Source organism: Vespa crabro, chromosome 2 (genome assembly GCF_910589235.1).
Source record: "Vespa crabro chromosome 2, iyVesCrab1.2, whole genome shotgun sequence".
NCBI classification, from domain to species: domain Eukaryota; kingdom Metazoa; phylum Arthropoda; class Insecta; order Hymenoptera; family Vespidae; genus Vespa; species Vespa crabro.
The window spans coordinates 3,308,454-3,331,543 of NC_060956.1; the positions used below are offsets into that span (position 1 = coordinate 3,308,454).

The 23,090-nt window shown below is 28.4% G+C and overlaps 5 protein-coding genes across 9 annotated transcripts; 1 reads left to right on the top strand and 4 right to left on the bottom strand.

The window, feature by feature from the left end:
- Nucleotides 1-5,462: 5,462 nt before the first annotated feature.
- LOC124433182 (DNA-directed RNA polymerase III subunit RPC5) lies at nt 5,463-8,721 on the bottom strand. The gene is made up of 8 exons (XM_046982908.1): nt 8,531-8,721; nt 7,932-8,188; nt 7,554-7,747; nt 7,276-7,448; nt 6,984-7,188; nt 6,690-6,892; nt 6,440-6,603; nt 5,463-6,363 (listed from the first exon to the last, which is right to left on the bottom strand). The coding sequence occupies exons 1-8, from the start codon at nt 8,579-8,581 to the stop codon at nt 6,102-6,104; spliced, it is 1,509 nt and encodes a 502-aa protein (XP_046838864.1). The 5' UTR covers nt 8,582-8,721; the 3' UTR covers nt 5,463-6,101.
- Nucleotides 8,722-8,806: 85 nt separating this feature from the next.
- Nucleotides 8,807-21,276, top strand: LOC124433181 (vacuolar protein sorting-associated protein 18 homolog). 3 transcript variants are annotated; one of them, XM_046982906.1, is made up of 20 exons: nt 8,807-9,160; nt 9,227-9,410; nt 9,497-9,654; nt 9,738-9,911; nt 10,033-10,080; nt 10,204-10,393; nt 10,472-10,593; nt 10,702-10,920; nt 11,001-11,117; nt 11,208-11,320; nt 11,396-11,507; nt 11,625-11,807; nt 11,922-12,239; nt 12,339-12,474; nt 12,570-12,791; nt 12,893-13,044; nt 13,124-13,221; nt 13,312-13,623; nt 13,727-13,801; nt 21,143-21,276. In XM_046982906.1, exons 1-19 carry the CDS (start codon nt 9,080-9,082, stop codon nt 13,788-13,790), a joined length of 3,003 nt encoding a protein of 1,000 aa, XP_046838862.1. In that variant the 5' UTR covers nt 8,807-9,079; the 3' UTR covers nt 13,791-13,801; nt 21,143-21,276. The 3 variants fall into 3 exon arrangements, with proteins under 3 accessions (XP_046838862.1, XP_046838861.1, XP_046838863.1); XM_046982905.1 differs by lacking the exon at nt 21,143-21,276 and adding an exon at nt 14,516-14,729; XM_046982907.1 differs by lacking the exons at nt 10,033-10,080; nt 21,143-21,276 and having other exon boundaries at nt 8,809-9,160; nt 13,727-13,969.
- On the bottom strand, nt 13,962-16,769 carry LOC124433185 (DNA-3-methyladenine glycosylase-like). 3 transcript variants are annotated; one of them, XM_046982913.1, is made up of 6 exons: nt 16,579-16,769; nt 16,050-16,207; nt 15,810-15,930; nt 15,484-15,696; nt 15,113-15,322; nt 13,962-14,588 (listed from the first exon to the last, which is right to left on the bottom strand). In XM_046982913.1, the coding sequence occupies exons 1-6, from the start codon at nt 16,643-16,645 to the stop codon at nt 14,197-14,199; spliced, it is 1,161 nt and encodes a 386-aa protein (XP_046838869.1). In that variant the 5' UTR covers nt 16,646-16,769; the 3' UTR covers nt 13,962-14,196. The 3 variants fall into 3 exon arrangements, with proteins under 3 accessions (XP_046838869.1, XP_046838866.1, XP_046838867.1); XM_046982910.1 differs by having other exon boundaries at nt 13,962-14,609; XM_046982911.1 differs by lacking the exon at nt 13,962-14,588 and adding an exon at nt 14,630-15,050.
- LOC124433186 (odorant receptor 22c-like) lies at nt 16,833-19,663 on the bottom strand. The gene is made up of 5 exons (XM_046982914.1): nt 18,719-19,663; nt 18,202-18,511; nt 17,729-18,001; nt 17,139-17,499; nt 16,833-16,937 (listed from the first exon to the last, which is right to left on the bottom strand). Exons 1-4 carry the CDS (start codon nt 18,945-18,947, stop codon nt 17,199-17,201), a joined length of 1,113 nt encoding a protein of 370 aa, XP_046838870.1. The 5' UTR covers nt 18,948-19,663; the 3' UTR covers nt 16,833-16,937; nt 17,139-17,198.
- Nucleotides 20,346-23,001, bottom strand: LOC124433184 (facilitated trehalose transporter Tret1-like). The gene is made up of 5 exons (XM_046982909.1): nt 22,751-23,001; nt 22,484-22,663; nt 21,707-21,903; nt 21,098-21,404; nt 20,346-20,985 (listed from the first exon to the last, which is right to left on the bottom strand). The coding sequence occupies exons 1-5, from the start codon at nt 22,827-22,829 to the stop codon at nt 20,360-20,362; spliced, it is 1,389 nt and encodes a 462-aa protein (XP_046838865.1). The 5' UTR covers nt 22,830-23,001; the 3' UTR covers nt 20,346-20,359.
- Between the last annotated feature and the right edge of the window lie 89 nt (nt 23,002-23,090).

The window sequence follows — 23,090 nt, forward strand, 5'->3', positions numbered from 1 at the left end:
TATCAGACTTCTCTCTCTCTCTCTCTCTCTCTCTCTCTTCTCTCTCTCTTTTTGAGCTAACAAAGTAAGTAGTACATATATACGATATAATCTGTCTCGAACGTGTTTCGACATCGGTAAGAGACGTCAAAAATGAAATTCTACCTCTGGGCAATAAGCTCGGTGAGTTTCAACAGTGCTACTCGTCGGCACGTTCCATATTATACTGATCATATAATATATCTTAGTACATTGAAATTTATTAGAAATATAATTAGTGGATCAATATTGTTTCTTTCTCTTTTTTCTTTTTCCTTTTTCTTTTTTCTTTTTTCTTTCTCCTTTTCTTTTTTTTTTCTCTCTCTTTTATGTATTAACTGAACTGAAGAGGTTTAAGTTGAGATCCATGAGACGACAAAAAGATAATTTTTTTTTCTTTTTTTCTGATTACGGTATTATAAATTTAAATATTAAAATTTTAGTCTTATGAAATATTTAATTAATCATTATAGAATTTAAACATTAAATCATAAGTTAAATCATAAGTTAAATCATAAATATATAAACGACCTGTTTTATGATATTGTTTCTTTTTTTTCCCCTTCTTTTTTTATTTTCTTTTATCCTTTTTTTTATTTTTCTCTTTTTCTTTTTTTTTTTTTTTTTAATTAGTTTTACAAATCTACGCAATAATATTATATTTTATAAATCATTATTTTGCTATTATGTAACATTTAATGAATCACTTTCAATCTAAATCATAAGCTAATCATAATTATAAAGACTTATAAAACTGATTAAACGAAAAAAAAAAAAAAAAAAAAGAAAAAAAAGAAAAAGAAAAGAAATATTTTCTTTGATTCGATATATTATAAATTCATATAAATACGATGCATACGTCAATATCAATATTTGATCGTATTACAAATATATTTCATTAGAAATTAAATTATACTCAAGGAATAAAGTGTGAACCCATTTAGATGGCCCATTGACATATTTTTTTTTTTTTTTTTTTTTTTTTCATCGGATCGTTATTATCAAATCCGTATCATCTCGCGGTTTCTTATCGACCTTTCATCGATTGGTATACAGAGAGAAGATACAATCTCTCATTGTTTTCGGGGGGAAAAAGAGATATGTAAATAATTGGTCGGATTTTTTTTTTATAAAGGAACGGTGAAAACAATGACCCTCGCAGTTTGAATCAAAAGAAAGTAAATACACGATCCGATTCCATACGATTTCAATAAATTACGTGCTAAGCGGTGCGTTCGATTCGTCGACGAGTGAAAAGTGGAGAATGAGCGGAGTGAGTGGGGAGAGAGGGCGGCGAGGGAGGAAGATGAACGATCTACTCTTCGATCTGGGTGAAGATCGAGAGAGAGAATGAAAAAAAAAAAAAAAGGAAAAAAAATTACAGATCGAAAGTATCGCATCGGATCTGTAATTTTCCTTTTCGTTCGTTCGTTCGTTCATTCGATTTACGGATCAGCGAATCGTGATTTTACACGTCGATAAACTCTTACGATTTAGTTTTCTAAATGGTCTCCAATCCCGGCCTCGCTGACACGATTTTCCTTTTCTTATTTTCTTTCCTTTTTTCGGGTTTCTTTTTTATTTAATTATTATTTTTTATTTACACACATATATATATATATATATATATATATCTTTTTTCATTATCTGAATGATGACGTTAAAAAAGTTAAAGAAAAATTCTTCTTAATTGATTCGTTAAATTGTTAATAATGTTTAATTAAGAAGTGAATAATGAAGGAAAAATAAAAAAAACAAAAAAAGGAAAATCTCAATTACAAAGCTATATTTAATTAGATTTTATATCGTATTGATAACGAATATAAACAATCGTTAACAAGCGCTAAAAGAATTATTCTATTTCAAGGATTTATATATATATGTACATATGCAGACACAAGCGCGCGTATAAAAAAACAAAACAAAAAAAGAAAAAGATTTATTCGCATTGAAAAATAAATCCAATCATCATAATGTCAATCCAAACCCTTCTTGTGTACTCATTTTTTCTCTATGCTGCATCGTGTTTGAGAGTAATAGGTCGTCGTCCTTCTTGCAGAGATCATATTAGTATCTATCTAGTCGTTGCCAATCCCTAAGATGATCAATTCCATTGAAACAATTCGCTAAATTAAAAGTTTACAAGAATTATTAAGAAAATTACATTTATCCTTTCTTCTTGACAAAAAAATTATCGGAAGAATTATTACTCTCTTATAACATTTGTAATTAATTTTAATTAATAAGAAATGCCCGAGAGATCCTTCATTTGTGCACGCTGTTATATATTTTTATTTCCCTTCGAATGACTTTCTTTTAAAGATAGATAAATAGATAGATATCGATCGAGACGGGCGATACAAACGGAACAATTTTTCATGAAATTAACTTATGAAATTTTCATTTTCACGCGATACGATCTTAAGAACGATAAAAAGACAAAAGTGAAATCGCCCCTTGATATTTTTCAATTTAAAATAAATATTTTCATTTGTCTGAGAAAGAAAAAAGAAAAAAAGAAAACATAAGAAATCAAAAAAGAAAAATGATCTGTCTCTCTCTCTCTCTCTCTCTCTCTCTCTTTCTTATTCTCTTATTATAGATTTCCTTTTTAACGTGAACGAAATTTAATATTCGTTCATTATTTATCCCATATTCTTCGGAGGTCAGGGACTCTTTTGAAACATTTCCTCCTCGTCGACTCGTTACAATTCACTAAGAGGAGGTGTGGTTCACGTAGAAAGAAACAAACATTTGGTTGCCTTGTCTATACGTCCTATGTAAACGCGCGAACGCGTAAGAAACACTTTCACCGACGTTCGGACTCATAAGAGAAAGTTCCTTACGTTCAGAAGGTTACGCCCCTGCGCTACGCAAATCAAGCGTAAAGAGGAAAATACCGAAAGAGAGAGAAAGAAAGAAAGAAAGAAAAAGAAAAAGAGAGAGAGAGAGAGAGAGAGAGAGAGACAAAGAAAGAAAATGGAAGGTAATCCTTCGGCCGAGAAAGAAAGGACGTTATCCAAGGACGATTATAGATTGTTCTTAGACTCGAATCAATTCGAAATTTTCCCGCCATATTTCTTCTTTCTTCGCGGCAAATTTCAATCGTTTAAATTCCTAAGTCAAAGTCAATTTTACAATCTTTCTTTTTTCCTTTTTTTTTTCGTTCACAGATTATTACATATTTTATTGTTTCAAAGAGAAAATAATAATACGTTTGAAAATTTCATCGTGATCTTATCCGTGAAATCATCAACGACGATCGTTAATTGTAAAGAATTTTCTTTACTCACGTAACGTACGACGAATTAAATTTATATTCGCCATTTTGCTAAATTAATAATCATTTTTAAATCTAAATTTTATCGATTTTACATTTGTTTCATTTATACGACGATAATTTATATGATTTTGCATTTATGCAAAAAGAGAAAATAATAATCCATTAGAGAACACTTCTACTGATCTTATTTGAGAGACCTTCAACAACTATTGCAGTTGGTTAATGTTCTTACGCGATCACGTGACATACCAATGGTTAACTTCATCCCACCATTTTTCAAACGTAACAATTATCTTGAAACCTTGTTATTTGTCATTTGTTAATCTCGTCACCGTCGTTTTTCTTCGCAATCATCTTCTCTACGCAATATTTTAATATAACGTTTTAGCTATGAGAACTGTGTGTATACCAAATATATAAAAATAATGAATTTAATTACTTTTAACCGAAGAACTTGTTATTTACATATTTCAATTTACTAACGCGATGAAATAAGTTCCAATGATTTTTCTTTCGACGAACTTGTTATGCGGAAAAAGTCATATTTTCTGGTCACTACGAACTCATTAAATATATGAAAAACATATCAGTATTATATAATCGTCTTTGCTTAGTACGATTAAATAATTTCTATTTTGTAACTTCAATAATATCGATAATGATATATATATATATATCGATTTACTTGTTTTACTTACGAGTACATTTTTTATATATACATGGCATTTATAATATGTGTGACTATAATCTATGAATGTATATACATGACTATGTAAATACAAGATTAATTGTTGGTACATTAGTTTTGTAAAAAAAAAAAAAAAAAAAAAAAAGAAAAAAGAAATTGTTATATTTTATATAAAATTTGCAAAGACAAGGATAAATATATACGTACGATTTTAACGAATGATTTTAACAAATTAAAACAATTGTTATTATAAAAAAATGCCAATGATTTTTTTTTTGTAAATTAAATTCGTTTAAACTTGATAATATATTACAAATAACTTTATTGCTGAACAGTACCACACCTGGTATGTAATGAGATATTCTCGCTACTACCTATCCATTTAAGTTTCTGGTTATGGCAAACGTAACTCTACAGGAAATGCCTTCCTAATCGTAAAGGGGAAAGAAAATTATCTCCGGAGTTTGCAGTGAACGTACGTGTATACAATATTGTTTTTTCTATTTTTTCTTTTTTTTTTTTTTTTTTTTTTTTTTTTTTTTTTTTTTTTTTTTTTTTTTTTTTTTTTTAATGGCTATAACGAAACGGTTATTGGGATATACATAATATAAACATAAAAAATTCCAAGCGATTATAAAAAAAAAAACATGAATACGAGTTTCGTGGATAGAAAAGAGAAACCTGTCCGTGTGTATTTGAAGTAAAGTAATATTTTTACATTTTCTTTCTTTTTTCTTTTTTTTTTTTTTTTTTCTTTCTTTTCTTTCTTTTCTTTCTTTTCCTTTTCATATATAGTTATATATTTTCCATAATAAATAAAACATATTTTGTAAATATAAAAAAAAGATAATTCGGATAAATTATAATATAATCACATATATATATGTATGTATGTACATCGTTAAATATATACACAGTAATAGATACATATGTGTGTGTGTATATATATATATATATATATATATGTATTTTAAGAATAATATTCTTAAACTTGCGACAACTTCTTTTTATACATATTCTATTATTTTTTATTATTGTTTAGATTTTATTCTATTTTCTTTTTTTTTTTATTTACGTGTAAACATTAATTACGCAATATAACGAAAAATCAGTCAGAAGTAAACAATGTTAAAAAATAAAAAAGTATATATATATATATATTTTTTTTTTTTTTCGGTATCTCTTAAGTAATAGTTAAATTTATATAGATTTAGTTATATGTACATTAATTAATTCTTAATCTTCTTATTCATAAGGTTTTTACTAAATTTTTTATATAGCAATACAAAAAGAATTGCATTAGATAGAAAAATATCGAGTGATAATATTTCTTATTTTTAGTTATCAATTTCATGTATATGCTTAATTACAATTACATTCAAGGAAAGTGTTTACAATGTAATATAAAACTTAATATAAATGTTTAACAAATTATAAACACATATAATTAACGATTAATAAATAAATCATTCGTTCTTAAAAAATATTTTTAATGGAATAAAAACGCAATATTTATGAACATGATAAATCATTTCATCGAATGTAATCAAATTGTTATTATTTGTATTGTATATACGTGACGATAAAAATGTTACTTCACATCATTTCTTTTAATGTCATTTGAATATTTTTCTTAATTTATTTACCGTACGGCAGGTTTTTCTTTTTCCTGGGACGATAATTTACATTGGGACTTAGGCCTACGAAGTGATTAATTAGCCAGCCAGTCCCGTGGGCCTGTAGTTCCGGTGAAAAAACATGATCAACGTATTACTTCGTTTTCGTGACCGGATTTTGTTACATATCTTGTATCAAATAACTATTCAATTTAATTGTTCTCACGAGATTGGATCAATCTCTGTTACAGATTCATTGTTTCCTGAAAAAAAATCCCCCGAAGGACAGTGTCGGATATCAAACCCAAATTCTCCTGGTGAGAAGCAACGATATTAACAATCATTATATCACGGAGACGGTCTCATCGTACGGCAGTGTATTAAACAAACGCTTAATAATTGTACATATGCGATAATTCATTATTTTGGATATAATAACAATACCTATAAACGCTATTATAGATTTATATGTATCCTAATCATTCGATGGTTTTGGTCATGTTGTTTCAGAAATTTTTCTAGATCGACTCGTTTTCTTATGTTTAACCGTTTCTGATGCACTATCGTCCGAAATCGACGAATCCCTCAACTTTTTTCCCCGGCCAACATTTCTTTCTTCATTTTCAGAACCGACGGATTCTCTATTAGATCTTCTCCTTTGACGTTGCGGTACTTGATTTTGTGGTTCTAATGTCTCGCGTAAATATTTTCTTTTGGCCTCCCAGAACATCTCTTGCCTTTGTGCTATTTCCGGATATCTATATACGAATAATAATATAATAATAATTTTATTGAAATTTTGAAAAATTATATTTTTTAAATGAAAATTATTACTTTTCGGGAAATTCTTTATTCATTGGTACAATTAATTGCCATCCTTTTTTTGGTATATGTATTGCTAAATTTATAAATATCTCTTTTATTTCCTCTGATGGAAGTTTGATAACAGTAGATATGGCCCTCCGATCAAGAAATTGTTGTTCAGTGAATGATAATAACTAGAACATAATATATGTATATATATATATATATATTTTTTTTTTTTTTTTTTTTATTTGAAATAATTAATTACTATGATACTTACGATATAATCTCTAGCTCTGCACATGAGTTCTGCTGGTATACCATTTTGAGATGATACACTATCTTTAATATAAATAAGTTCACTATTTACAACCCAATTTCCTTGCACTAAAACAGCTACTTGCTGTAAATATTTTAATACAGCTGCAGTATCGTGCTCTGATGATAAAATTAATCGTAGCTGATTAAATGATATCACCTTTGCTGGAAATAATAATTCATTGGTGATAATTATTAGAAATTAATTAGATTATATAGAATTGTTTTTGATTTTTTTTTTTTTTTTTTACCATACCATCTTTCATAAGAATCCTGACTTGATCGAGAAGTGGTAATGTTCTAATATAATTAAGGGATGTAATATGATTTGATGTTTCACTTTTCGAATACTGTTCTTGATTGATAGGTGGTGCTAACATATCTAAATACTGTTTATTTGTTAAATTTAATGCATTTATAGTTTCCTCAGTAGATGAACAAAACATTTCCAAACGTGTCAGCTGTAAAAGGAAAAAAAGAAATGTAAATATTATAAGTGTTTAGTGTTATATATAAGTATGAAAAAAATAATCAATAATTATATTAACTTCAGCTTGTGTACTATTAACTGGAGCATAGTTTGTATGTATCCATTTTTCTTCTGAACTCTTTTTGGAAAAATGTTGAAAAGATTGTTCTTGCATTTTTTTAAGAAAATCTGGTGTTTGTCTATCAAAAGTCACATTTACTTGTTTAGGGCCTTCATCTTCTTCTTCAACATCTGTATTAATAATATATATATATATACATAATATAAGTATTCTATTAAGTAACATATATTAATATACATTGAATGAATAAATAGAAATTAAATATTTGTATATACCTTCGCCTATAGTTTTAGCTTCCTCCCTAGCACGCTTATCGCTTTTATCAAGATAATTAAATTGTGGCCTTAATTGTATAATACCTTTCAGTGGAGTAATATGTAATTCACCGTCTTGATAAACTGCAGCTGCATAATTTGTACATTCTGGTAATGCACGAGAAGAATGCAGGACTGTTTTATCCATTAGATCACTAAAAGTAATTGCTTATTCAAAATCAAAAAATGAAAATATTCAAATATCTTTATAAATTTATCATATGTATATATATATATATATATATATATATATATATATATATATAATCCAAGTTATATTTTAGTTATATTTATATATATATATATATTTTTTTTTCATATTATAAATTCTATACATACCTATCAAATACTTTTTCATCATCTTCTTGTTCAGTTTTAGAATTACCATCAGCATTAATGGCAATTTGCCTTCCTTTCATTTTATCATAGTTAATGCTGTACGTATCAACAGCTACTTCTATTCTGACCTCTTGATTTTCTGGTTTTATTGAAGTTTTCAAAAATGTTGCATTGTCATATCCATCTCGAGCAGGACGAATAGGATATTGGAAAATAAATAATTTATTCTCAAGAGTTTTCGATAAAAATACAGGAATCTAAAATATTCAATAAATATATATATATATATATATATATATATATAATTAAGCTATGAAGTCTTGAATAGTTTGAAGTTAATATGACAAGAAGAATATGATTACACAAAGGATATTTTTAGGTTAATCGTTTTTTTTATTCGCAATGTTATTTCTTTTTTTTTTTTGATACTTTTCTGCAATATAAGAAATTTGCGTTTGATCTTTTTTATTTCTTTTATCTTTTTTATTTTATTTTATTAAAAGAAACCTTCAATTATATTATAAACGTGTAACCTTAATATAATAAACTTTTGATAGGGCATTTAATTATCATTTATAAAGAAAAAGTATTGAATTTACCTCTTTAACCACTGGATCGTCTTCACTTTCCGTCATATTTATATCCGACATTTTTATATGTTTTATTTTATAATTTTTAAACTAGACACGAAATTCCTCAAACACGTTGCAAGACAAACCATAGACTATTTTTCTCACGCGTTCACATTTGAAGATCAGATGACTAAGATAGAAAAGTATCTGTAGATAAGAAGAGGAGGACCCTTTAATCACTGTTACCAACCGTATCAACCGTACGTAATACGTATTAATATTACCAATTTTTAACTTTCGTCGTTTATATATTATTCTTTGTCATACGAATGATACAATTTTGTGCATCAAAATGGATAGTGCAATTTTATATATTACAACAATAAATAAAATCAAAGAAAGCTTATAATCGTGCATTAGTATAAATTTACATGGCTCATAATTGTTATGGGAAAACAATTAATTCATAATAGTGTAATTGTGTGATCAATGAACGAGTGATAAACCTATACATTAATACAATATATATATTAATTTTACTATCACCTTATTTAAGATTATTTATTATTTAGCAAAATGACTTCGATGTTTGATCAATATGAGCAAGCATCTCAAAGATCCAAACAAGTAGTTCCTCCACCGATTCGAACAGATATTGTAAGTTGGATCTATTTAATTATCTAAATTTAATATATTTTCATATTTATAAATAATTATTTACAGAGCACAGCTGGCTTTATTCAAATGAAATTACAAGATGATGGTCCAATATTCACAAAACAAAAAATCAACTTTTCACCTTCTGATAAAATTATTCACCTTGTAGTCAGTAGTAATTTAATTATAATAGCTATGGCTAATAATGTTCTTCTTCGTATCGATATGAAACAACCCGACAAAGTAGAAGGTATTAGATTTATAAGAATATATATATATATATATAATTGTATAATTTTATTTTAAATACATCTAAAAAATTCCTTTTAATTATAGAAATTGACATTTCGAAATATGCAGTAGGCATGAAGATGTCAAATCTATTTTTGGATCCTTTAGGTTATCATTTGTTAATAACATTGACTCCAAAGAATGGAGATAATCCTCCATCAGAATTATTATATTTACACAGGAAGACAACCAAATTAAAACAAGTATGATCAGATAAAAGTTAATTACATCATTATATGTTAATAATTTGATATAATACGTAATGTTTTCATCAATTTATCTTTAGGCTGGTAAGTTCAAAGGCCATGAAATTACTGCGGTTGGATGGAACTTTTCGAATACTTCAGAAACAGTAACAGGACCTATTCTTCTTGGTACTTCAAAAGGTTTAATTTTTGAAACAGAAATTAGCGATGGTGATAAAATATTTAACACAAGCTTGGAACAGTATTGGCGACAGGTAAATTGGGATAACTTTATTGAATTTTTTTTTCTCTTATTATGTCATTAGTATTACAATAGATTAACACAATGTTATAGTGCGTTAGCTTTTTTTATTCCATAATTCATTATTTCCAAAGCTTCCTAACTATTTACCTCTTTATGGTGCTAAGGAGGTAGAAGGATTGGTAAGTTGGAAATGTCTTAAAAAAGCATGTACATGATGTATTCATTCATCAAAGCTATAATAATTATATTTGATATTGATAGAAATAATAACATATTTTAATATTAAACTTTTATTTCTTCAGGTATTTGATATAGGAAAGAATAGTAAACCTCCAATTACTGGTTTAGAATTTCATAAGATACCTAACTCTGATAAATACATGATTATTGTAACTACAATTATGCGTATTTATCAATTCATTGGATCAGTACAAAATCCTGATGAAAAGCCATTATTGCAACAAGTATTTAATAAATATTTAAATGTACAAGGTAAGCAGATGTCGAGATTTTTTTTTTTTTTTTTTTTTTATGTATATCTAATAAAATAATAATTCTTCAATTGTGTAGAAAGTTTTGTGGAAGTAGTAAGTGTTTTAACTTACTCGAAATTACAATTTTTTTATCCATCGCTTGGTGCATTACCAAAATCATTTGGTTGGTTGACCGAGACTGGTATATTGCATGCACATGTAAGTACTTAACGTTAACAAATTGATAAATTATATAATATAAAAAATAAAACATATTCTTTTATTTTTATTTTTTTTTTTATTTTTTTTTTTTTTTTTCCATACTAGATAGACCCAAACTTATCAGACCCAAAAAGTGCATTGACAAAGCAACAGATGATAACATGTCCAGAAGCAAGTCTTATGGGAAATAGCAAATCTCATACTTATACCGCACCACTCTCTTTCGTATTAACGGAATTTCATGCTTTGTTACTTTATCCAGATCGTGTAAAGGGCATATCGTTATTAAATCAAGATCTTATTTTTGAAGATATATATAACGATGTATATACTATTAATATATGGATTATATTTTGTATCATTTAATATTATCTTTTATTTTAATAATATATTTTTCAATCTAGACAGTTGAAAAGTTACTTAATATTGTGAAAGATCCGATAAATCGTAGTGTCTGGGCTTACAGTGAAAGAGCAGTCTTTAAATATAAAGTAACTAAGGAAGATAGAAATGTTTGGCAGGTATAAGATTTTCTCTATTAATATATAATAATTATTAGATCGTATATATCTATCTCGATTGTATCTATATAGCAATGATATTTTTCATAGGTTTATCTAGACAAAGGAGAATTTGAACTAGCTAAACAATATTGCAAAGATAATCCTGCATACATTGATCAAGTACTTGTGAAACAAGCTGAAATGTTATTTAAAAATCAACAGTAAATTGAACTCAAATTTTCTTTTCTTATTTATTTACTAATATTCGCATAGTAATGTTATCATCTTGTTTTTAGATATGAGGAAAGTGCTTTAATATATGCGGACACTCATTCATCGTTTGAAGAAATTTCATTGAAATTTCTTCAGGAATGGCAGATAGAAGCATTGAAAATATTTTTGAAAAAGGTAATAATAAATTTCATCTCATTTCTTATTTTTGTTTGTTTTAATTATTGTTATATTATTTTATATAATAAATAGATATACGAATTTATTAATAATTTATATTTCATAATATTTTAGAAACTCGAAGGTTTGAAATCTCAGGATAAGACTCAAATAACAATGATTGTTGTATGGGTAATAGAATTATTTATGAGTCAAATGGGAGAAGTAAGAAGCAATGATAGCTCATATATTCATAATCCACAGTATATAGCATTGCAAAAACAATTTGATAGTTTTCTTGCTATGCAAAAAGTTGAGGTATGTTTTTTTTTTTTTTTTTTTTTTTTTTTTTTTAATTAAATAGTTATCTATATAATATTTCTATGAAAGATTCTTAATCTCTTTTTTTTTCCTTTTTTTTTTTTATTACAGGAGTGTATAAAGAGAAATCGTAAAACAATTTATGAGTTAATGTCAAGTCATGGGGATAAAGAAAATCTAATGCGTTTAACGATAATGCATAGTAATTACGAGGAAGTAATAAGACAACATTTGTATAAAAATAATTATTTAGAAGCCCTTGAAGTATTAAAAAGTCAAACCAATAAAGATTTATTTTATCAATTCTCTGGTACTTTGTTACAAGAATTGCCACGTCCTACTGTGACTGCTTTAATTTCACAAGGATCTTTATTGAAGCCATCAAAATTGCTTCCAGCTTTAGTATCTTGTAACTGTGATGAAAAACACGTAAGAAGTTTAAAAATCATCTAAATTATATTCTATGGAAGTATGGAGAGGCTTTTATATTATATCAATATTAATATTTTCTTCTAACATTGTGTCTAGGCTAAAGAAATTATCAGATATTTAGAATTTTGCGTATACAAACAAAGTTGCCAGGAACAAGCAATTCATAATTTTTTACTTTCACTGTACGCCCGTTATAAAGAGGAAGAAGTCATGCGTTACATTAGCTCACAAGGTATATATTATATCATGTATAAATATTATTTATCTTTCATACTTTTTTCTCTCAATATAATCATATATTTTTTTTTTCTTTCCTTTTTTTTTAAGGCCAATATATAAGTATGGTACATTATGATGTACATTATGCCTTAAGATTGTGTCAGGAGGCTGGTTTAACAGAGGCATGTGTACAATTATCGGCTTTGCTTGGTTTGTGGACAACAGCAGTAGATTTGGCATTAACAATTAAAGTTGATCTTGCTAAACAAATTGCATCTATGCCCTCTGAACGTGATGATACTTTACGTAAAAAATTATGGTTAAAAATAGGTAATACATATAAATTGTTTCTAATCTTTTATTGTGTTGTATTTTAAATGAATATTTTTTTATTCTTATTTCATCTTTTTTTTTTTTTTTTTTTTTTTCAGCTGAACACGTAGTGCGTGAAAAGAATGATATACAACAAGTGATGGAATTTTTACAACAATGCGATTTAGTTAGGATAGAAGATATTTTACCATTCTTTTCGGACTTCGTTACAATAGATCATTTTAAAGATGCCATTTGTAAATCCTTACAGGTAAAAACTTTAATATATAGAATTGTAATTGGTAAGAACATGCGTTATTTTTTTTTGTTTTTTTCTATTATGCAAATAGGATTATAATCGACATATTCAAGATCTCAAAGAAGAAATGGAAGAGGCAACAAAATCAGCTGAAGTTATTAGAAAGGATATACAAGCTTTTAGAACGAGGTACGTTTAGGTTTACATATCAATATAATATTATAAAATGAAAAATGAAATATTATAAATGTGAATATATAATTGTAATTAATTTTATAGGTGCACTTTTGTAGATGCAAGAGATACATGTAATTCTTGTGATATTCAACTTTTATTAAGGCCTTTTTATGTATTTCCTTGTGGACATAGATTTCACAGTGATTGTCTTGTTGCCGCATTAACACCCATGTTATCAATGGATCAACGAACAAAACTTGCCGATCTTCAACGTCAACTTACAGCCATTTCAAATAAATCTGAAGATACAACATCAATTGGAATGGTATCTTTATCAATTAAAGATCAAATTAAAGCTGATATAGACGAATTGGTAGCTTCAGAATGTTTATACTGTGGAGAACTTATGATAGAGTAAGTTGTTCCTTTATCAATTATAGTATATTTATTATTGTTCTTTTTTTTTTTTTTTTTTTTTAATTAGGATCCGGTAAATTTGCAAAATATTATATTTCAGATCAATTGATAAGCCATTTATAGAAGAAGAAGATTACGAAAGAGTAATGAGAGAATGGGCATAAATGCAATGAAGGTAATAATATGTCTAGTAAAATATATAAAGGTGATTTGCGCCTTGTTTAAATATTATTATCTATTCGTAATTTGTACACTTGAAATAGGTAAATATTTTTAATGCATTTTATTTATAAAGAAGATATATTTATGAGAGAAGAGTAATGAAATACTACATGTTTTTAAACCCGATTTGCAATTTATTTGTATACTGCGTATATTTCTTTTTTTTTTGTTTTGTTTTGTTTTTTTTTTTTTTTGGCCAGGAATAAATTAGTATAAATGTATAAAAGTCTACCTCTGTACTTAATGCAGGTATTATAATTTTTAACATGAAACAATGCAAAGAGATAAAAATCTTATATTTAAGTGATATTAATTTCAAATTTTCCACATATTATTAAAATTAATCTTCTAGGTATTTGTTATAAATGCTTCTGCTTTTTTATTACGTTTACTAACAGATTTATTTCCATAAATATAATAACGTAAGGGTTTGTTCGACCATTCAGGACCACAGCTATCGATACCTATTCTTGCGCACTTAACAATTTTGATTTTTTCTTGAAATGAATCATCTTCTATCCAAAGACCTTTCCATGTACACAGTGAATATTTATTATGACTTTTATGCAATTGGAAAGACATACAAAGTTTTGACGGTCCATTACACAATTCATGTACTTTTAAGTCTTTAATAGTTCCTTTAGACATATTTGATTTTTTTTTCAAGATTCGCTGATTACTCATGTACTCAGTGCCTTCTAAAGGATCAAGAGCTCTTATCAGCACAGCACTGCCATCACCTAAAATCTTACCAAGATATTCTTTTTGATGGAATATCAAAAATATTATCAATAATTATATGGTATATGTATTAGCTTCGTTGTCTCTATTATATTCACTAACATTAGGATTTCCTAATATATAATAACGAGATAATTTAATTGGTTGTTTCTCTGACAAACTTTCAATATGTATAGGTGGCACCGTTACAATAGTAGTAGATTTTATACATGAATCATGTTCTATCCATAAATTATTACAATTATAGATATATTTTTGATTGAATTCATCTTCATCAATAACAAATGCAGTACAAATTTTAAATGAATTATTGCAAAGATCGGTCGTTTTAATTTGTTTAACATTCTTTACAATTTCTTTTTCCTTTTTATTTTCTTTAACATGCATATTTCTTAATAATTCCATATAATCAAGACCAAGTAAAGGTTCCACAGCTTTGATTAATACATAACCATCGGATTCTAAATATTTATTTAAAATTGTTTTTCAAAGTAATAATTTATATTAATAATTATTAACTCACCTTGACTTGATATATTGAAACAATAGTACATCCCATAAGTCATATATATATAAATTGTGCCAGGTGACATATACATTGGTATATTACGAGGTGTAACTTTATTTTGATAAGAATGAGAAGCTTTATCAACTGCACCTAAATAACCTTCAGTTTCTACAATTCTACCTTTTAATATCGTCCCATTTTCTAAGCGACGAACAAGTACTTTTCCTATTATTATATAAAAATAAAATATTAGGTTGGAAACTATGAAACGGGCGTTGAATGAAAATAAATAACTAAACAAAAACGTCCGTTTCATAGTTTCCAACCTAATATATATATATATATATATATTTTAAAAATGTGCTTTTATGAATTAAATTAATTACCTAAAAGATGTTGAGCAAGTTGTTCGCAAGGTGTATCAAAAAATTCAAATGGAAGCCGAGACGAAGATATTTCTTTTTCCCAAGGTGTAACAGGTGGATCCTCTAATTGTTTTAATTCCTCTTGCATCATTTTCAAATCCACTATCGCTCTTATTTTTTTCCTTGTAACATTTTTATTATCCGTATGTGATATTTCTACGATTTCTTTCTTTCCTAAGATAGAATAGATTTTGGAGGAATAAAGATTTTTTTTTTTTTTTTTTTTCTTTTTTTTTTTATGAGTACAAAGAGAAAGTTTAATTATTTAATTTTCATAATTCGATTACCCTCAAAATCCTTTAATTTAATCGTATCTAAAGATTTATCATTTTCATTTCGCAATACTTTCAAATTTATTTTAGATCTTTTAATTTCCTTATCCTTAGGTTGAAGTACCTCGACAAAATTCTACAAATTATTATGAGAAATTATAAATAAATACAAAAGTAATCGAAAATAATATCATTAATAAAATCATTGAAAATAATATTAATAATATTAATTGAAAAATTAAAGAACATCATTACCTGTTCCGTTTTCGTAACCATAGCTGTTTCACAAATATCACTTTCATTGTGATTAATTTTATTATCAGCAGTATTAATTCTTTTCGTTCGTTTCATCGAGGAATCGTTGTATATTGAACAAAATTTTCTATTATCGTTAATTCTTCGTTTTGTATATTCTATTGGAAAATAATTAAATTAAAAATATTAATTAATTCGTTTGGACGAATTTATAAAATTGTGACTTTCTTCGATTAAAATACAAAAATATCTTTGAAGTTGGACAAAAGAGACGTCAAACGTCAAACGTCAGTGTTACCACTATTAAAATAGAAAAATCCAAAATATATTAAGATAATTTTAGTAAATATCTACAATTAAGTAGATCTGACGATGGCGGTAAATATTAAAAAAGAGATCTCAAATAATTTGTTATGTTCTAATTGTAAAGGTTCAACACTTTGCAAAACTTTTCTCCCTTTTTTTTTTTTTTTCTTCTTTTTCTTTTCTTTTCTTACATTGTTATATCATAATAAAAAACTATACATACGATGCAATATGTTATTCAATGTTCTGTAATTAATCAAACGTTGTAGAATTTCATTAATCGACGACATGTATTTCTAATATATTACGATATCGTATACTGGATCAAAAAAGACGGGAACAAACTTTTGTTAGGTTATGTACAATGAAACTTTTTCCCTGACACGACGATCAAATTCGAATAACATAAGAGAGAATAATTCATATTTCAAATGTCTTCAAAATCTATACCAAGGGACAATAATAATAATTACATAATTACAACGAACAATATTAATTTTATTCTTAAACATTAAATAAATGCATTTACATTGGCTACATTTCTTTCAAAAGTGTGAAGTAAGAAGCTGCCGTATTGAAGACCTAGAAGAACGTTTATAAATATTTCTAATGGAATACTTTTTTATTTATTTAAAAGAGAGAGAGAGAGAGAGAGATGAAAACAAAAAAACAAGAAAACCAAAAGAAATCGAAAGTGTTCGACTCCCGTGTGAAGAAAAAAATAAAAAAATAAATAAATAAAAATAAATAAATAAATAGAAATCAGGATAAAATAAAAAATACCTTAGTAAGAGTTTGAAGGGATAAAACTTTAAATATTGCCGCGTTTAGGCAACAATAAGCTTATGCTCTGATAATAACCAGACAGAGGTCCTTCCGATACGTCGTTGGTAAATTATACCAAGGTATGTCGAAATAAATCGAATCTGCTATTTTGATGCTCTCTTGAACAAGTAATTCGGCGGGCCAACACCAAATTAACAATTGTATCATCATCGAGGATAGATAAGAAATGAATTTTATTAAATCTAACCCAGAAGCACCGTACATTACGGAATAACCGCTCAAACAAATTTCCAATCCGCTCGTCAAAATTTGTACAAATATTATGGGACTTATTAAATCGTTCGTTTCTTTAACCACACTGCGAATAAGAAATTAACAAACGGATAATTGAGAATGTTTCTTTGAATTTTTTTAAAACAAAAATTACTTCTTGTACTTTCTTTCTTTTTTTTTTTTTTTGTTATTGTTTTGTTTTCATATTTTTCAAATGCAACAGCGTAAATTATGTACATTATATATGTATATGTGTGTGTGTATATATATATATGTATATATATATATGTACAACAATTCATTTTTCTCTTTACATTATCATTCGTTGGTGATGCTCAATGCTTTTCTTTATCTGACATTTTAGCTTCACGGAAATCGTATTGTCCTTTATCAAAGCTTGACCGACATTCCTTCCAATACTGCGGAACCATGCTTGAATTAATTTGAATTGACCGCATATATGTAATATCAAGGTCATCATAGTAGCGTCCAAACCGATAATTCCGGCACAACAGATAACCGATGCCAATATCTGACATATAAAGGCAATCTCAAAGCTGGGAGACTGTAAAGCTTTTGGTCCGTACCTGGATTTGTAAATATTACGACATATCTAAATATTTACATATAATCAATAATAATAATAACTATACAATAATAATAATAATATTTCTTAACACAGATACAGATTGTAGAAAGGAAACGAGACAAGAATAGATTCCATTGATCGAGAGAAGGAAAAGTTTTTTTTTTTTTTTTTTAAATAGACCAAGATTATTTTTATTACCATACTTCGAACGGCATGTGATAAATCATTTCGGTTTGGTTGCCTTTCGAGTGACCCTCTTTAATCCGAATTATCACGGCCACGATTGTGAATGTCGTAACGTTGCACAAACCAGAAAAAAGGAAGCCCATTGTTAATATTCTAGCTTTGCCAGCTAGATCCTCGTAGCATTTTCTATTATTCGTATCATTGGACATGTACCAACAATTCCTTATATCCTCGTACAATTTCAATGATATTTTTCTTCTGGCCAATAAGTAAATCATTTTGAACAGTAGCTGACCGACTGTCGTAGATACGCAACCTACACCTAGTAAAGTAGGAAATTATTATTCCAATCTTATCTATGTACATATATCTATGCATATATATATATATATATACATATACATATATATATATATATATATATATATATATATATATGTATATATGTATGTATATACACATGCATATTAATTGATTTACTTTCATATTGTTTAAAGTTAACTCATTCAAAAAGTTTAATCCAACTTACCTGTCAATACTTCTATATCTCCCCAATTCATTATTATCGCTAAAATCTCTGGCACGAGAACACTGCTGACAGCTGTCAAAGCAAAGAACACGCGAAAGTAAGCGAAGGACTTTTTCATCATTATACTTTTTTTCTCCTCGATCGGCCATATCCCAACGATATTGCATAAAATCTTATTGGGAAGTATGTAATAATCTATCGTATTACGTTCGAGCGTTTGCCTTTTCATTACGATCCTTTGAATTTTTATATATAGATATATTAATACATATATATATATATATATATATATATATATATATATATATATTATTTCCTTCCTTTTTCTTTTTCAATTTATGTCAATCTATATTGAAATACACGAACGATGATAGTCTCACTGATGACAGAGAAACTAGCTTGTAATCAGTACCGTGAATCTCTAAAAGACTTGAAAAGAAAATGACAGGATATCTCAGAGGTAGTAAACGTACACAAACGAACTGCTGGCTTTTGTGCTTTCCCCCTATCAATCGGTGTTACTTTACAATATTAATGATTCCACTCTGTTCAACCACTTGTTTATTCCCTTCGTTCTCTCTCTCTCTCTCTCTCTCTCTCTCTCTCTATCTTTTCCTTTCTCTCGTTAAACGAGCTGATGTGAAGAAACATAAGATATAGAGTACCGATACTGTTATCAGCCATTCGACTTGTACTTCATTAATATTTAACGAAAGACTCCAGAAAGAATATAAAGGGAATAATGTATTCTCTCTCTCTCTCTCTCTCTCTCTCTCTCTCTCTCTCTCTCTCTCTCTCTTTTCTTTTTATCTCATGCTTGAATTATACCGTCTTTGTGTTATACTTCGTCGTATGATCGTGACAACATATCGTGACTAAAAGTAAGAGAGAAACTGGAGGATGTGAAATCGTGTTAAGAGTAATCCAAGACGATTCTCAATAAAGGTATGGAATTGGTTTGAAGAAAAAAAAAGAAAAAAAAAAAAAAAAAAAAAAGAAAAAACCAAATTTTCATATAGCGTTACCTGAGCGTAATATAAAAATTCTACATGATAACATTTCTTAGGCAAAAAAGAGTTTTCGTGATAAGCGATCGTTCGTTTGTCGTATGACTAATGTCACTTTTCATTGTCGACGGAGCTATCGTAGAAATATTTCAAAAGATGCAAATGAAATTTACGTTTTTTTCATTTCAATGTTGATTAAGATAACCAGAGAAAACCAGATGTTACCAAAATTAACGTGATTTATGATATTGTGTATATGTTGAGAAAATGAAGAGGAAAATTTTGGAATGATTAGAAATTAATTATAATACAACTATATTCGATTGTAATATTAAATATCATTATCATTATATTTCTTAGAATTAATATTATCATTATAATTATTATTTACGGTCAGTGTTGCGACAGTCTTTAGTTTTTAAGTAAAATATCACATTATATTGTAAATTATAATAATTCTTAATTATTAATTCTTAAATTAATCGTTAATAACTATGGAAATGTATATTATTGACATATATGTATATATATATATATATATATATATACATATATATATATTTATTTATTTATTTTAGTAAATCCTTTTATAGAATTTGAGGTGAATTACATTGAAAAGGAACACTTTGATGTTTTATTTATTAATGGACTTTTGAATTTCAAGAAGGCTCTTCCCTTTTGTTTCTGGTATAAAGTAGTAAACATAAGGGATACAGGTCATGACAATAAGACCGAACGTCCAGAAAACGACTTTCTCTTCGGTTAAGTCAAGAAATGGTTGAAAAGTTTTCGTTACAATGAAGGATAACAAAGCGTTTCCACATCCTAATAGAAGAGAGGCTAATGTTTTCAAATCTGCTGGGAACATTTCTCCTAAAAGTGCACCTGGCACGGGCACAAAGCCGCAAGCTAAGAAAATATAGTAACATAGTAAAGCAGTGAGTGGTAGCCACTCGAGGATTTGCGATTTGATGCCAGTCGACATGATGTGGAAATGTAGACCCAGTAATCCGAGAGAAATGGTCACACCGAGACTCGATATCATTAACAGAGACCTTCTGCCAAATCTGTCTACTACAATAACCGCACTAGCTCCAGCTATAATAGTAGCGAATCCCAAGATCATGACGACGACGCTAGGTGTAAGATTCATCCCAGATTTAATTACGATTATCTCGGCATATGCATTGATAATGGCGTATCCACTTCCGTGTACTAATACATTTAGACCTAACAAGATTATGGCGTTTTTCAAGTTACCTACGATCAAACGATTATAAGAATTATCTGCTTTTATACCTATGATCAGGTTTATATATATATATATATTCAATATAAAATTTCATGGCATTTATACTAAAATATAATATACCTGGAAGTATGAATGCTTTGAGCTTCATCATAATACTACTTTCAGCACCATCGACGAAATCCTGAAGCTCTCGCATCTCAGCCTTCACGTCAGCTTCTCGTCGGAACCACTTCAAAGATGCCTCTGCTTTGTCGATATCTCCATGGAGGATGTAATGGTACGGTGATTCGGGTATCAGGGATACGAGAGCCATGAAGAGGATATTCGGTACGAGGCTCACGTAAGCGAACATCTCCATGGACAGATAAGGACCCATCACGTTGCCCAAGAACATACCCACGGACGCTGCGTTTATGTTCATGGATATCTAAAGGCGCGACCTCGGTTAAGATCTTCTCTTTTGTGAAAAGATTATGTTGAGTAGCTTTAGGTTATTTTACTTTCTTATAAAAATTATGTATAGTAAATATTGATCGATATTTAGGTACGCCAATACGTATATATGAATTTTCATATTAATTCGGATAATATTGGAATCAATAACAGAATATAATAAATATAACAGAATATAATAAATTCTTTGTGTATAATTTGAACGAAGCCCAAAATGATATATTAAAATGAATTGAACGTTTTCTATGAATTAAATATGAAAATAAAATACATTACCAGAGCTCCACGTATTTTCGGATTAGCGATCTCTCCTAGGTACAAAGCAAGGGACAGCCAGACCATACCCGATCCAATTCCAGAACAGAATCTTGATATGTAAAGCCACGTGACTGACGTTGTACATATACTGAATACCCAACTCAAGGCCAATGGTAGACCACCGATGATAAGCTGTTTCTTTCGTCCAACATATTCTGAAGATCATGTTGTGACACACGCATTACAGATAATGTCATCCTGAGAACAAGATCACCACAACTCAGAACACTTTTCTTGTCCTTTCATCAGGATAATCGATTTTTTTTCGATCGATGTTTTTTTTTCTTTCTTTTTTTTTTTTTGTTTCTCCTTCGCTTTACGCTCCGTCCAAAGAGTTAACTCGAACTTAGATTCTCTTTGTTTTACATAACGTTACTTACATCGTATATTTCGATAATTGCTGAGTCGTGGCTGGCTTGTTCTTAGGTCGCTTTATTGCTATTATGAACTCTTGTTCAAACTGTTGTGTTCGCCGATCGTTCAACTGTCTGTTTCTAAGCTAGAATGGAGGATTGGTTGAGTCAACTGAGTAAAACGATTCCGATTATACTTTACTAAAATTGCTTCTTGGTACCTTGACGAATCATTATTGTTTCATTCGAAAGATATTATTTAAGACAAGGCTATAAGGCTCGTATAGAAATTTTTGAGTGAATCAATGATACTTTAAGTTTTGTTCATGAGGGTTATCTCAACGAATCCTTTTTCCAATTTTAAAGAAACACATATCTTTACCTTGAATTATCGAACCGATTAGAGCTCCGAAAAGTCTTCCAAGATTTAAAAGAGACGCTATCCAGGATGCTTCGTTATCCGTTAATCTAATAGGCATGTCAGATGTCGTTGATGTCAATTGGGCCAAATATGGTGATGCCCAACCATTTGCCAGGCCACTCACGATCGGAGCCAAACTGACTGTCGATAATGTACGTATATTAGAGAAATAATTATTGAGAATGGGTATTATGTATAATCGAATAATAAACAAAAAAAATTATTTACTAGCGCATGCCGCTAACCACTGTGGCCACACTGTTATTTGTCGGTATTCTTGTTTCTCAGGATCCTTCGAGTCGGACATTTCTCGATCGTCGGACCTCTCGTTAGGCGTACAGGGTTGTAAAAACACGTGTTGCGTGTACCGTCAATGACTTTTAGACTGTCTCCCTATACCCTAGAACACGGATCCACCATACGAGGAAGACAACAGGAGACAAGACGTGATACATTTACTTTTCGATAAGATGATGACATATTTACTGTCGTCAAGACACGATTTGATTATTCATGAACGTCTCGCATGTTTGCATCTCAGATCGCGCGATCTATAAAACATGTTATC

What these genes read in the sequence shown, in the direction of transcription:
- LOC124433182 (XM_046982908.1), bottom strand. Translation starts at nt 8,581, where the DNA reads ATGTCGGATATAAATATGACGGAAAGTGAAGACGATCCAGTGGTTAAA. An exon ending in AGCTAAAACTATAGGCGAAG is followed by an intron (nt 7,449 to 7,553) that starts GTATATACAAAT and finishes TTATTAATACAG; the next exon opens with ATGTTGAAGAAGAAGATGAA. An exon ending in GCAGAGCTAGAGATTATATC is followed by an intron (nt 6,604 to 6,689) that starts GTAAGTATCATA and finishes ATTATGTTCTAG; the next exon opens with TTATTATCATTCACTGAACA.
- LOC124433181 (XM_046982906.1), top strand. Translation starts at nt 9,080, where the DNA reads ATGACTTCGATGTTTGATCAATATGAGCAAGCATCTCAAAGATCCAAA. An exon ending in TTGAAGATATATATAACGAT is followed by an intron (nt 10,921 to 11,000) that starts GTATATACTATT and finishes TTTTCAATCTAG; the next exon opens with ACAGTTGAAAAGTTACTTAA. An exon ending in CCATTTGTAAATCCTTACAG is followed by an intron (nt 13,045 to 13,123) that starts GTAAAAACTTTA and finishes TTATGCAAATAG; the next exon opens with GATTATAATCGACATATTCA.
- LOC124433185 (XM_046982910.1), bottom strand. Translation starts at nt 16,645, where the DNA reads ATGTCGTCGATTAATGAAATTCTACAACGTTTGATTAATTACAGAACA. An exon ending in ATTGAATAACATATTGCATC is followed by an intron (nt 16,208 to 16,578) that starts GTATGTATAGTT and finishes ATTTTCCAATAG; the next exon opens with AATATACAAAACGAAGAATT. An exon ending in ACTTGCTCAACATCTTTTAG is followed by an intron (nt 15,323 to 15,483) that starts GTAATTAATTTA and finishes ATATAATAATAG; the next exon opens with GAAAAGTACTTGTTCGTCGC.
- LOC124433186 (XM_046982914.1), bottom strand. Translation starts at nt 18,947, where the DNA reads ATGAAAAGGCAAACGCTCGAACGTAATACGATAGATTATTACATACTT. An exon ending in AGATATAGAAGTATTGACAG is followed by an intron (nt 18,512 to 18,718) that starts GTAAGTTGGATT and finishes CTACTTTACTAG; the next exon opens with GTGTAGGTTGCGTATCTACG. An exon ending in CACATGCCGTTCGAAGTATG is followed by an intron (nt 18,002 to 18,201) that starts GTAATAAAAATA and finishes TTACAAATCCAG; the next exon opens with GTACGGACCAAAAGCTTTAC.
- LOC124433184 (XM_046982909.1), bottom strand. Translation starts at nt 22,829, where the DNA reads ATGTCCGACTCGAAGGATCCTGAGAAACAAGAATACCGACAAATAACA. An exon ending in AATCGGTTCGATAATTCAAG is followed by an intron (nt 21,904 to 22,483) that starts GTAAAGATATGT and finishes CATGATCTTCAG; the next exon opens with AATATGTTGGACGAAAGAAA. An exon ending in CGAAAATACGTGGAGCTCTG is followed by an intron (nt 21,405 to 21,706) that starts GTAATGTATTTT and finishes TCGCGCCTTTAG; the next exon opens with ATATCCATGAACATAAACGC.